The 14,027-nt window shown below is 36.1% G+C and overlaps 1 protein-coding gene across 11 annotated transcripts in view; it reads right to left on the bottom strand.

The window, feature by feature from the left end:
- LOC133664731 (zinc finger protein 431-like) overlaps nucleotides 1–14,027 on the bottom strand; it is a 129,424-nt gene that overhangs the window by 58,545 nt on the left and 56,852 nt on the right. For 6 of the 11 annotated variants that reach the window (XR_009828612.1, XM_062069592.1, XM_062069595.1 and 3 more), the window contains one exon: nucleotides 4,074–4,292. Coding sequence is in view for 10 of the 11 variants with exons in the window: in XM_062069592.1 (XP_061925576.1) it covers nucleotides 4,074–4,292 (219 nt within the window). In the remaining variant the exon portion in view is untranslated. Of the gene's footprint in view, nucleotides 1–4,073; nucleotides 4,293–7,968; nucleotides 8,225–10,147; nucleotides 10,310–11,823; nucleotides 12,414–14,027 lie in introns of those variants that run through there. The other 5 variants (XM_062069593.1, XM_062069597.1, XM_062069594.1 and 2 more) reach the window with 5 other exon arrangements.

The following is a 14,027-nucleotide window of genomic DNA, read 5'->3' as shown; positions in this document are numbered from 1 at the left end:
CAGTATTCAAACTATTGACATGTGAGCGAGGCCAAATAGACAGTGATGGGCAAGCTACCTGGACAATGTAGTAAGCTAAGCTACAAGTTACTCTCAATTAAATGTAGCTAATCTATCCTCAGAGAATTGTAGCAAGCTACACTACAAGCTACACTGCAAAAGTAGCTTGCCGCATCAAAGCTACATTTAACAGCATTTATTATATATATTGGCCCACATGTATAATATCAATGTTTATGTTGTCCATGGAAAGAAGTTAGTAAGAAGCAAAAGAAAAACAACCAACCATGGATGACAAAAGGACTGAAAATGCTTGTCACAAAAAAATACATGATATGGAATATTAATAACACAGACATCTATAGAGGCAGAAAATAAGTATAAGAAGTATAAAAAAACAAGCTAATTGGTATACTAGGAACATGTAAGAAGGGATACTACAGACAAAGAACAGAAACATGAGAGCAACATGGGACATCCTAAATAGCATCATTAAAAATGCTGCTAAGAAAGATTACCCCCAGTACTTTCTACATGGAAATACAAAAAAAGACAATATGAACCAAATAGTTGAACGTTTTAATGATTACTTTGTTAATATGGGAAAAAATGTGGAACAAAGAATTCCAAATGCAGAAGATGGGTCAGTTGAGGACTTGAGTGAGCTCATAGACAGAAATCCCAATTCTATGTTTCTTAAGAACGTGACAAAAGAAGAAATAATCAAAATTGTAAAACATTGTAAATCCAAGACCTCAAGCGACTGTCATGGAATAGATATGGTAACCATGAAAAAAGGTTATAGAAGACATTTCAGAACCTCTGACAATATCAATATCAGCAACGTATCATTTCTAACCGGCAAATTCCCTGACAAAATGAAAATTGCAAAAGTCGTACCAATTTATAAGAATGGAGACATACACCAGTTTACTAACTACACACCAGTTTCATTACTTCCACCATTCTCCAAAATCACGGAAAAACTATTCAATAGCCGATTAGATTTATTTATCAACAAAAGTGGGACGCTGGTGGAGAACCAATATGGACGCCCAGCAAATATCTCAACATCTGGTCAACATATGTAATAACAAGTTTATGTAAGATATTGAAATGAATCAAAACAATGTAATGTATATATATATATATATATATATATATATATATATATATATATATAAATATACATACAGTGTTTCCCATAAACTGCCAAGATACCTGTGGTGGTGGGGGCGTGGCTATGGGCGTGGCGATGGGCGTGGTCACCATGACATCATCGAGTAATTTGCATAATTTACTACAATGATATGATTTTCTCTAAAAAGGCTCAAAAAATGTATACTTACTAATTAATAATAACAGTTTTGTTTTAAACGTCCATCCATCCATCCATCCATTTTACAATATAATTACAACACTTTATGTAGATATTTATAATACAGATTTGAACAATAAGTTATTCACTGAAATATATTTATTAATTGTGGTTCTTATAAAAAATATATCTTATAAAACATAAAAGCTAAAATGTCTCATAAAGCTCTGCCCCTTTAATTAGTGCATACTAAATACTTTAACTTTAGCCTACTACTACAACCATATTATTTACCAGCAACATAAAGTGAAACAGAGGCAGAGGTGTCCTGCCACAGTCAGTAACAAATAAACAGAAAACAGTAGTGGTGGTAGATAGACACAGAGCTTCATCAAACATCTGATCCACTGAACAAAGAGCTCCAAAAATCTTGAACTTTAGACTGCCATCAGTTTTACTCCCTACACTTAACCATGTGTTTCCTACTGCCTGCAGACTTTGCACCCTTTGTTAGTACACATGTTGTGTTTCTAATATAAATACATTTAATAAAGTCAAATACAAATAAGGCAACAAGAGAAGTATCCTACACTTCTCTTTTGTAAAGTAAATCTGAAAAGCCGATATGGGCATCTACATCAACTATATGATTTGCCTGAGAAGCTGGAGAGGACAAAAAAAAAATATATATATATATATATATTTTTTTTTAATTTGTTTTTTATTTATTTATTTATTTATTTATTTTTTTAAATTTGTGGCGGACGTAATTCTTTCGTGGCGGGCCGCCACAAATAAATGAATGTGTGGGAAACAGATATGTATATATATAGATAGATAGATAGATAGATAGATAGATAGATAGATAGATAGATAGATAGATAGATAGATAGATAGATAGATAGATAGATAGATAGATAGATAGATAGATAGATAGATAGATAGATAGATAGATAGATAGATAGATAGATAGATGGATAGATAGATAGATAGATAGATAGATAGATAGATAGATAGATAGATAGATAGATAGATAGATAGATAGATAGAGAGAGATCGTAATGACTTGAAGTAAATAATGAAGATTGAAAACCAATTACAAAAAACTAAATCCAAAACAAATTTACTAAAAGCTTACCATTTTTATATTTGCATAGTATGTATATATTATTAATGTTGTAAATATAAATCTTTATATATTTAAAAATGCTGGTCCTAAAGAGGTAGGCATTTTTCAGAGGTTGTCAAGAAGGTCACACATACAATAATGTGTGTGCGTGCGTGCGTGCGTGCGTGCGTGCGTGCGTGCGTGCGTGCGTGTGTGTGTGTGTGTTCTTGAGACATGAAGAAGGAAAAGTAAATTCCATATGAGGAGGTGTGAACAAGTTAAGACATAAATCATTGTCCCAAAAACATTGCATCTAATAGAGAGCCAAATACTAGAGTATGTGAACATTGCTCCAAAGTCAGGATTTTTTGTTGATTTAATGTGCATAAACATTGAACATTGACAGGTGCAAAGGCAGCAATATATGATAAAACAAGACGGCAGCTAAAGGACTAAAGAAGGACTTCCCTATTCATCCCCCTCTGGCCATCATATGTAATAACAAGTGTGAGTAAGAAATTGAAATGTGCCTCCTTTGGCCAAAATGTATCAAATAAATATGTATACAGAGACATACTGTAATAACTTGAAGTAAATAATGAATATTAAAAAATAAAAATTACAAACAAAAAATTTAAAGCAAAACTTATTAAAATTAACTAAAAGCTTACCTTATTTTATATTTGCACAGTATGTATATATTAATGTTGTAAATACACATCTTTATATATCTAGAAAGGGTGGTCCTAAAGAGGTAGGCACTGTCACATCTAATAGAGAGCCAAATACTAGAGTATGTGAACATTGCTTCAAAGTCAGGATTTTTTGTGGATTTAACGTGCATACAAAAGTGAACATTGACAGGTGCAAAGGCAGCAATATATGATAAAAAAAGACGGCAGCTAAAGAAGGACTTCCCTATTCATCCCCAAAAAACCCGCCAGGTGAGCAGCTGATTTTACCAATCCCGGTGCTGACGTAAGACAACCCACGTCCCAAATGTTTTTTTTTAATGAAATAAGTTTATTTCCATCATATAATCAACCATCAACCATTTTGTGTGATCAGTTTAACAGTACAGATGATACATATTTAACAATCATACACATTTACACACACACAAAAGAAAAATAATTACCGAAAAAGGAATAGGCTGAAGCCAAAGCTTATATTTGGGGGGATTACCCCAATACTTCTTAGACAGAAACACAAATAATAACGAAGAATGTTTTAATGTAGACACATAGAATCATCATACTGCTGTGATTATATGCATCAAGTGTTCATTCAAGGCTAAGGCAAAATATCCACATATATATGGTGTATCGTGACATGGCCTAAACATATCGAGATATTAATAAAAGGCCATATCGCCCAGCCCGAATTAGAATGTGACATTTTTTTTTTCTTAAATATATCCATCGTCATGTCTTTTATAATGATTGTGAACGATAGAAAAAATTCCCCCAAAAAGTGCAGTTCCCCTCTAAATTCCAGTGATTAGATTTAAGACTTGAAGTCTATGAGCATGAAGTGATGAAGCCTACTTGGATGAGAGGACAAATGTCTTCTAAGACAAAGTGAACAGTCCAGTTGTGATGGATTGAATGCCCTGAGAATAAAATGATATGTGGATGTTGTGCTTACTTGGACTGTGATGAAGCTGTGAGGACTCAGGTGGTTTGTCTTCATGCTCTTCAGTCTTCACAGAGACAACAGTCAGTGGAAACTTGGTGACATCATCCTCCTCCTGCCCTAGAAGACACTCTCCCTCCTGAGTGATCCACACTTCCTCCTCTTCCTCTTTCATGTGGGGGGGCTGTGGAGCCTCCTCTTCCTCTTTAATGTGAGGGGGCTGCTGGACGTCTGTTGGGTAAATAAGTAAATAAGATAAAGAGAGAATATAAATAGTTTTGGACTGACACTGTTAACACAATGACATTATTTGTGTTCTTCCGTGTGTTGTGTTAAAAGTGTGTAGCAAAACAACTAATAAAAACACGGGAAATACCTCCTTTTTTCCGAAAATCAATTCAAAAGTGAGTACCGAAACAGACTTGGAAATAGGATGGGGGGCAATTTGAAAAGTTTTTATAAGTATGAGGCAGCATTGATTGAGGCATTTTGAACTTCACTGATGTAAAGTGTGTAAATATTTTATTCTGTATACGGTCTATTACACCTACTCTTTATCTCTTAACTTAACCATAATCTTTTAATGACAAAGTCATTACCATAACTTCAATATCATGGAAATAAAAAAAATCTGATTCCAAAATCACTTAAAAAAAACATTCATGGTATGTTTTTGTCATCATGCAGAATACTTTTTTGTGGTCATTTTGTTGCCTGGGCCAAAATGAACTTTTACCAAAAACATGTTTTACTTTTGAGAGATTGATTGAGACTTTTATTAGTAGATTGCACAGTACAGTACATATTCAATACAATTGACCACTAAATGGTAACACCCGAATACGTTTTTTTAACTTGTTTAAGTCGAGATCCACGTTAATCAATTCATGGTAGTATGTGGTGTTTTATGGAGTATCTCCATCAACAATTCCTCTTTAGGAATTGGAGACCATCTACAACACGCTGAAGGAAAGTCAGTCACCTTTATGTTATTTTAATAAATCAAGTGTTGACTACTTTGGTTATTGAAAATAAATGTTTACTTTCACTTTTTGATGCATGTAAGTCAGAATCAGGAAGTGAAATTATAACTTTAATTAGATGTGATTACAGTATAAAATGTATTTGGTGAGTGTGTGAGTTTTATGTAAACATGTTGATACAGGGTTACATCTTCTTGGGGACTGGAACACAGATATGTCCTGAAAGGATGCACCCATTTTTAAAACCTTCACTAAGGTGTGCCACCAACATTGTCTCACTTAGCTCATTAAGCAAACTACCAGGGTGAGTGAGTCCTTTTAAACCATCATAGACCTCGTTGTTACTTCTGACCAGTCTAAGATCACCACAAGTGGAACTACTGTATGCGGCTTTAGTGATTGTTCCATCATTTTCTGTACCCATAAAGAACATAGAACTGAGGCTGACGGCCACAAAACAAGCAAAGCTACAATCCTCAAGACCTAGACTAGCAAGGCTTTCAATGACAAACTGGCAAATTAAGACTCACCCCTGGTACTTGCAAGTACACAGGTCTTTGGGTCAATTCCTAACCTCAGAAAAGTAGATCACTTCACAGTCAAAGTGGGTGACAATATTATACCAAACAAAAATGAGATTACCAATTTTGGCTGCATCGTAGAGACTAATCTCTCCAGTGAAAAAATGACTACTAAGGTAGTCAAAGAATCAACCAACAAATTCTGTTCTTACATAGTAGAACTACTCCTTTGGGTAGTATTGCACTTAAGACTATAACACAAGCACTCATTTAACCCCACTTTGAGTACAGAGTTCATGTTTGGTACCGTGACGCCTTAAAAGCCTTGAAAAACAAACTCCAGACAGCCCAAAACAAAATGATTGGGCTTCTACTCAACCGTCCATCTCACCTTTCCTTAACGTGGGGAGGCTCTTGGTGGCCGACAGAGTACATCTTCTTGCAGTTAGTCTGGTGTACAAGATACACCACACCACTAAAATGCTCATGTACCTGTCTAGATAATTCAAAATATATTCACCATTATAACACCAGAGGTAGTTGTACAAGTCATATTCAACCCAGATCTCACTCCAAAATAGGTTCCAATTTGTTTGCCTGCTGTACACCAAAATGTGGAACTCCCTATCAATAGCCATAAAGGAGTGTAAATCCCTTACTTCCTTCAAAGTCGCTTTGAAAAGACATTACAGGTTGCGGCTACTCATAACTGGGAATATACTAAGCCTTCTACTTTTATTTTATTTTCATTGACTTTCTTGCAGTATTTTTGTCTACGTTCTACATAGTACTGTGTTCTGTGTGAGTTTAAAAAAAATATTTCAACTGAAACCATGTCAGGCTTTCTTGTAGCAGTGAATGTGTACCGTGATCCCCACCTACTACCATCCTAGTCACGTCCGTTGTGTCCTTGGGCAAGACACTTCACCCTTGCTCCTGATGGCTGCTGGTTAGCGCCTTGCATGGCAGCTCCCGCCATCAGTGTGTGAATGTGTGTGTGAATGGGTGAATGTGGAAATACTGTCAAAGCGCTTTGAGTACCTTGAAGGTAGAAAAGCGCTATACAAGTATAACCCATTTATCATTTATGATGAAACTGTACCCTTTCCTATGCAAACTTCTCATAACTCCTTCAATCAATCAATCACACATTGTTACAAACTGAGAGGAACATCGACCTCAAACTGTCTCGTTTACTTCACTTCACTTAAAAGGGAACCACACTTTTTAAATGTATTTTGCCTATCAAGAACACATATTTTTTCTTTGTTATACATTTTAAATAGTAAATAAATATGATCAAAAGTCTGCTTACAATAGAGGCTATTAGAGTCGCACTATTCTGCCTACAAAGTACTTAAAACACATCCAAACACCTCCAATAAGGTTTTATGTACATGCAATAGGTATATATGTCATTTAGTAACAGGTACATTTTTTTATGTAATATTTATGTATTTTTTCATTAGCGCATTTATTTTAAAAACGCATCACAACATTCGCATTTTTTTTTAAACATCACTGAATATTACACACTGCAGACTTCATGAGAGCCAACAAACATAATAAAACATCACTTACTGTACAAGGTCTGCTGTCACTATGACGCAGACTGACGGAATCTTGTTATATTCCCGTTTAGATGCAGAATGGCTCATAATCGTCGCACGGAAAAGGGTGTTGAAGCCAAGCATCTTTTTGTGTCGTTCGCCATTGCCGGGTCTAAATTGGCTGTCAAACGATACCTACTTGTCAGAGTACGTCCTCATCCTTCTACTATCCAGGTGAGATTCACGATTCATGATCTGGAATAATCTTTCACCAGCGAGGAAGGAGCTCACCAGCCGGTGATGTCAACATAGACACACAAGCTATAAATAGTTTGTCTGCGTTAGCACTTATAATAACAATATCACTAATACTTGGTTGCTATTCAAGCCACCAAATGCAAATGGAGTATTGTTGGTGTATTTTGGATGGTTATAAAGGACCTCCCATTGGCTCCACTGCAAGTGGACTTTTATTTACATTTATGAGTTAGAAAGTGATTTACAAATATATATATATATATATATATATATATATATATATATATATATATATATATATATATATATATATATATATATATATATATATATATATATATATATATATATATATATATATATATATCCATCGTCATGTTTTTATAATGATTGTGAACGATGAACAAAATTCCCCAAAAAAGTGCAGTTCCCCTCTAAATTCCAGTGATTAGATTTAAGACTTGAAGTCTATGAGCATGAAGTGATGAAGCCTACTTGGATGAGAGGACAAACGTCTTCTAAGACAAAGTGAACAGTCCAGTTGTGATGGATTGAATGCCCTGAGAATAAAATGATATGTGGATGTTGTGCTTACTTGGACTGGGATGAAGCTGTGAGGACTCAGGTGGTTTGTCTTCATGCTCTTCAGTCTTCACAGAGACAACAGTCAGTGGAAACTTGGTGACATCATCCTCCTCCTGCCCTAGAAGACACTCTCCCTCCTGAGTGATCCACACTTCCTCCTCTTCCTCTTTAACGTGGGGGGGCTGTGGATCCTCTTCTTCCTCTTTAATGTGGGATGGCTGTGGATCCCCCTCTTCCTCTTTAATGTGGGGGGAGCTGCTGGACGTCTGTTGGGTAAATAAGTAAATAAGATAAAGAGAGAATATAAATAGTTTTGGACTGACACTGTTAACACAATGACATTATTTGTGTTCTTTCCTGTGTTGTGTTAAAAGTGTGTAGCAAAACAACCAATAAATACGCAGGAAATACCTCCTCTTGTTCCAGCCACTACAATTAATTCAAAAGTGAGTCCAAAAACAGACTTGGAAATTTGATGGGAGGCAATTTGAAAAGTTTTTATAAGTACGAGGCAACATTGATTGAGGGATTCTTAACTTTACACTCATCTGATGTAAAGTGTGTGAATATTTATTGTGTTTACTAGAGATGTCCGATAATATCGGCCTGCCGATATTATCGGCCGAGATATGCGTTAAAATGTAATATCGGAAATTATCGGTATCGTTTTTTTTATTATCGGTATCGTTTTTTTTGTTTTGTTTTTTTAATTAAATCAACATAAAAAACACAAGATACACTTACAATTAGTGCACCAACCCAAAAAACCTCCCTCCCCCATTTACACTCATTCACACAAAAGGGTTGTTTCTTTCTGTTATTAATATTCTGGTTCCTACATTATATATCTATATATATCAATACAGTCTGCAAGGGATACAGTCCGTAAGCACACATGATTGTGCGTGCTGCTGGTCCACTAATAGTACTAACCTTTAACAGTTAATTTTACTAATTTTCATTCATTACTAGTTTCTATGTAACTGTTTTTATATTGTTGTACTTTCTTTTTTATTCAAGAAAATGTTTTTAATTTATTTATCTTATTTCACTAATTTTTTTAAAAAGTACCTTATCTTCACCATACCTGGTTGTCCAAATTAGGCATAATAATGTGTTAATTCCACGACTACATATATCGGTTGATATCGGTAATTAAAGAGTTGGACAATATCGGAATATCGGATATCAGCAAAAAGCCATTATCGGACATCCCTAGTGTATACGGTCTATGACACCTAAACTTTATCTCTAAACTTAACCATGATCTTGTAATGACTTAGTCATGACCATAAATAACTTCAATATCATGGGAATAAAAAATTTAAAATTCCAAAATCACTTAAATGGTATGTTTTTGTCATCATGCAAAATACTTTTTTATGGTCATTTTGTTGGCTGGGCCAAAACGAACTTTTACCAAAAACATGTTTTACTATGTGGTGTTTTATGGAGTATCAGTCTGCTGACATATGCAGTAACATATTGTGTCATTTATATTCTATTATTTTGTCAAAATTATTAAGGAAAAGTGGTAGGAAATGGATTATTAATCTACTTGCTCATTTACTGTTAATATCTGCGTATTTTCTGTTTTAAAATGTTTTATCTACACTTATGTTAAAATGTAATAATCACTTATTCTTCTGTTGTTTGATACTTTACATTAGTTTTGGATGATACCACAAATTTGGGTATCAATCTGATACCAAGTAGTTACAGGATCATACATTGGTCATATTCAAAGTCCTCATGTGTCCGGGGATATATTTCCTGAGTTTATAAACATAATATAAATTTAAAAAACGAAAGATGTTGTGATGCCAAAAAATATTGATGTAATCATAGAAGTCTTACTTTTTAGAGGCGGTATAGTACCAAATATGAATAATGCAGCTGAGATAGGCTCCAGCACCCCCCGCTACCCCAAAAGGGACAAGCGGTAGAAAATGGATGGATGGATGGATAGTATTGCAGTACTATACTAATACCGTACAACCTTACATAGTAGGATCAACCCGCTGGTGGGTAGAAATACACTTAACACTCTAACACAACACATTTTAACCCCACTTTGACTACAGAGTTCATGTTTAGTACCGTGATGCCTTAAAAGCCCTAAAAAACTAACTCCAGACAGCCAAAACAAAATGATTGGGCTTCTACTCAACCGTCCATCTCGGGCTCACCTTTCCGCCAACCATTTCCTTAACGTGGGGAGGCTCTTGGTAGGTGACAGATTTCCTTAACGAGGGGAGGCTCTTGTTAGGTGACAGAGTACATCTTCTTGCAGTTGGTCTGGTGTAGAAGATACACCATACCACTAAAATACTCATGTACCTGTCAAGATACTTCAAAATATATTCACCATTATGACACCAGAGGTAGTTGTACAAATCACATTCAACCCAGATTCCACTCCGAAAAAGGTTCTAATTCGTTTGCCTGCTATAGGCGAGGGCGGACCTACGTCACTTCCACCTACCAATCCCCTAACAACCGGTCGCCATATTGAATTAGTTGAAAACAAACCAGCTCACAGCGAACACAGCATTGACAGAAAAAGCATTTAACGAGGTTTCACGGCATTTTAAACTGTTCTAAATGGCGTATGATTATGTAAATAGTCTTTCCAGTGAGGCTAGGTTAAGATACGAGTTAAAATGTTCTGTAGTTGGATTAAACGACTGCCCTTACCGCCTTCCAGCAGATGCGTGGACTGATAATCCTACACAATGGCCGGACATGGAATTTGGAAATCTATACGTCTACCTCACAAGCGCACCAGGTATATTATTTCATATCTATAGAAAGCCGATTCAAATTTAAACGAAACCGGTTTTCGAAAATAGCCTATGCAGGCTATAGACTATATAGTATATACACCGCATGTTATTTTTATACAACAACAACTTCAGCTGTCGAACGTAAGGTACAAATAATAAAAATAAGGTACAAATTCAACAAGTACAACATTAGCACGGACGGTATAGCCAAGTTGTGGTTAAGAAGGTGGATTTTTGTTCCTTATATTTACCAGAAACGAAGTGGTCCGAACACACGACCCGGGACTTTGGGGGACTCCAGTGAGAACCGTCCTCGTTTTCCCGGTGTAAAGCTGTGAGCCATTTGTCTCGTCTCTGTGGGCTTTTATCACGCTTTGGCAGAACAAAATATGACCTTTGTTTTCCTTGTTTCCAGTTGTGGTTAGCACAACCAAAAACAACACAATTTTTCGGCATTTTGGAGGCAGAATGACGGGTTTAATCAGCGTAGGTCGACAGGTTAAAGAGTAATGGCAACGGTTTGTTTTCAACGCCAGTCTGGTTGCTATGGCTCGAAGAACCCGTATGTAGCTCAGTTGCCCGGATGTCGGCCCTCACCCATACCACCAACATGTGGAACTTCCTATCAATAGCCATAAAGGAGTGTAAATCCCTTACTTCCTTCAAAGCTGCTTTGAAAATACATTTTAGGTTGTAACTGGGAATAGAAAAAGCCTTTTACTTTTTTTAAATTGTATTTTCTGTATTTGTGTACTTTAAATGCTTCGTTCTACATAGTTCTGTGTGAGTTAAACTAATATTTCAACTGAAACCATGCAAGGCTTTCTTGTAGCAGTGAATGTGTACCGTGATGAAACTGTACCCTTTCCTATGCAAACTTCTCATAAGTCCTTCAATCAATCAATCACACATTGTTACAAACTGAGAGGAACATCAACCTCAAACTGTCTCGTTTTCATGAAGAATCTAAATCAAAGCATTGCATCATCCCCACAATACAAAGCATCTTCCTATTGAAGAAAAGTGTTACTAATGAAATATAAAGTTAGTAAAGATGTGAGAGTAAGAAGTAAACAAACCTGTTCTGTGTAACACAACTTGATGTTTCTTGAAAACAGCGTCCTGTAGTTGATGTTGTCGCTCCTTCTCCTCTTTTGTTGGACAAAGCTCCTCCTCATACTTTGCTATCGTTCTTTCGCACATTTTCACACAATCACAACACTTTACACTCACATTTGATCTCTACTTAGCGATGTGTTGATAACGTCAGCGTCTCTTTGTTAGCAGCTAACAAGCTAAGCTAACCAGCAAGCTAAGCTAGCACATAAAGTGCGCTCAGACTAATGTATCCGGATACAAACAATGACTAACAATGTTTCATCTACTACACGACATGTATGCGTACATGTATGCACTAAATACAAATAGAGAAACAATAATGGCCAGTGGCCACGTTTAGGCCTTCTCTGTCAAACGCCATTTTGCTTTTTACTCCTTCGTCTTCTTTGGATTTCCAGCAGACTAGTAGAGCATCTTAGGCCTCCACAGCTTCTTAACGGGACTTCTTCGTCCTGTCCTATGGTCCATACTACATTCTACAGTACAGGAGGTCGCGCTAGCAACCTTTCAATTGACCACTTCCAAGTTGGCTTCTGCGCATGTCCAATTTGTCGAAGTCAAAGTTCGTGAGGGATAAACAAAGCCTTCTTCTTCTTCTTCTTTTGGTTTAATGGCGGTTGACAAGCAACCTTGTGGTGTGCATTACCGCCACCTACTGAAATGGAGTGTAGACCGAGGTGGATCCCTACTGTATATTATTTTATTCAACCCAGTCTTTTTTAAATATGTCTATAATGCTTTATAACCTATGTGTTCTGAGTGCAATCCTAATATATCTTCCACTGCTAACCTAATATTCTCTTTCGCTAGTTTACCTACCCACTTCTCCAAAGTGGGCTGGCAATTCCGTTTCAACGATTGACGTCACGCGCATACGTCATCATACATAGACGTTTTCAACCGGAAGTTTAGCGGGAAATTTAAAATTGCACTTTATAAATTAACCCGGCTGTATTGGCATGTGTTGCAATGTTAAGATTTCATCATTGATATATAAACTATCAGACTGCGTGGTCGGCAGTAGTGGCTTTCAGTAGGCCTTTAAGCGACTCCAAAACATTTTTGATTTTAGAAAAGTGTTTTGGTAGACTTCTACAATTAAAATGAATCAAAGAAAATGTATTTTCTATGCCTACGTCATCAAGTTGTTCCTCAGTGTAATATTGGCAAGAATCCTTGATATGCTTAAATATTTGAGTCTCTGGATCCACTTCATTATCAAAATCAAATGTGTATCCATTTCTCTTTCTCTTTTGGAGTACTTTGTTGTTGTATATCTTTTAGTACATCATTATTCATGTCACTAGTTTGTAGTTTGAAATTTGTATTTCCTTTTCTGTGGCTTGTTTTGCTTTTTTGTCAGCAAACACATTTCCTAGTGATACTGTGTCCGTTCCTTTGGTGTGTGCTGCACTTTTGCATATTGCTATTTTAGCTGGTAGCTGTACTGCTTCTATTAATTATTTTTTTCCCCTTATTTTTTTTAAAATCAGTTCTCCAATGTGTTACAGATTTTCCTGTTGACTTTATCATTCCTATATTTTGGCTATCTTTATATATATTGTGACCTTTTGATTTTCATTACTTTACATGCTTCTATTAATGATTCTAGTTCTGCCGCTTGCATTCAGCAAATTGATGGTCATTTGATAGCTTTCAAAATTTTCGTTACTGTAACAATCGCACATTCTGTTGTATTTTTATTTCACAAAATGCTGCTTTAGCTTCTGAATTCCACTCTACAGGTGATTACATTTGTTCATTAATTTACTTAAAGGGGCTACTATTTCAGCATAATTTGGTATCTAACTTCTACAATAATTTGTTAATCCTAAAAGTTACATCATTTGTTTGTGGTTTTTTTACTTGTAGTACTTTGTTTTTCTATTTTCCACAATAGTGCGTCCATCTCTGTTTAGAGAACGTCCTAGATCCTTTACTTCTCTTTTGCATAATTGGACTTTATTTTGCTTATTTTGTGTCCTTCACTATGTAGATTATGGCAGCACGGTGGAAGAGGGGTTAGTGTGTCTGCCTCACAAAATGAAGGTCCTGAGTAGTCGTGAGTTCAATCCCAGGCTCGGGATCTTTCTGTGTGGAGTTTGCATGTTCTCCCCGTGACTGCGTGGGTTCCCTCCGGGTACTCCGGCTTCCTCCCACCCCC

Source organism: Entelurus aequoreus, linkage group LG14, assembly GCF_033978785.1.
Source record: "Entelurus aequoreus isolate RoL-2023_Sb linkage group LG14, RoL_Eaeq_v1.1, whole genome shotgun sequence".
NCBI classification, from domain to species: domain Eukaryota; kingdom Metazoa; phylum Chordata; class Actinopteri; order Syngnathiformes; family Syngnathidae; genus Entelurus; species Entelurus aequoreus.
The sequence above is the reverse complement of the archived record's forward strand: the minus strand, read 5'-3'. Positions and strand labels throughout refer to the sequence as shown.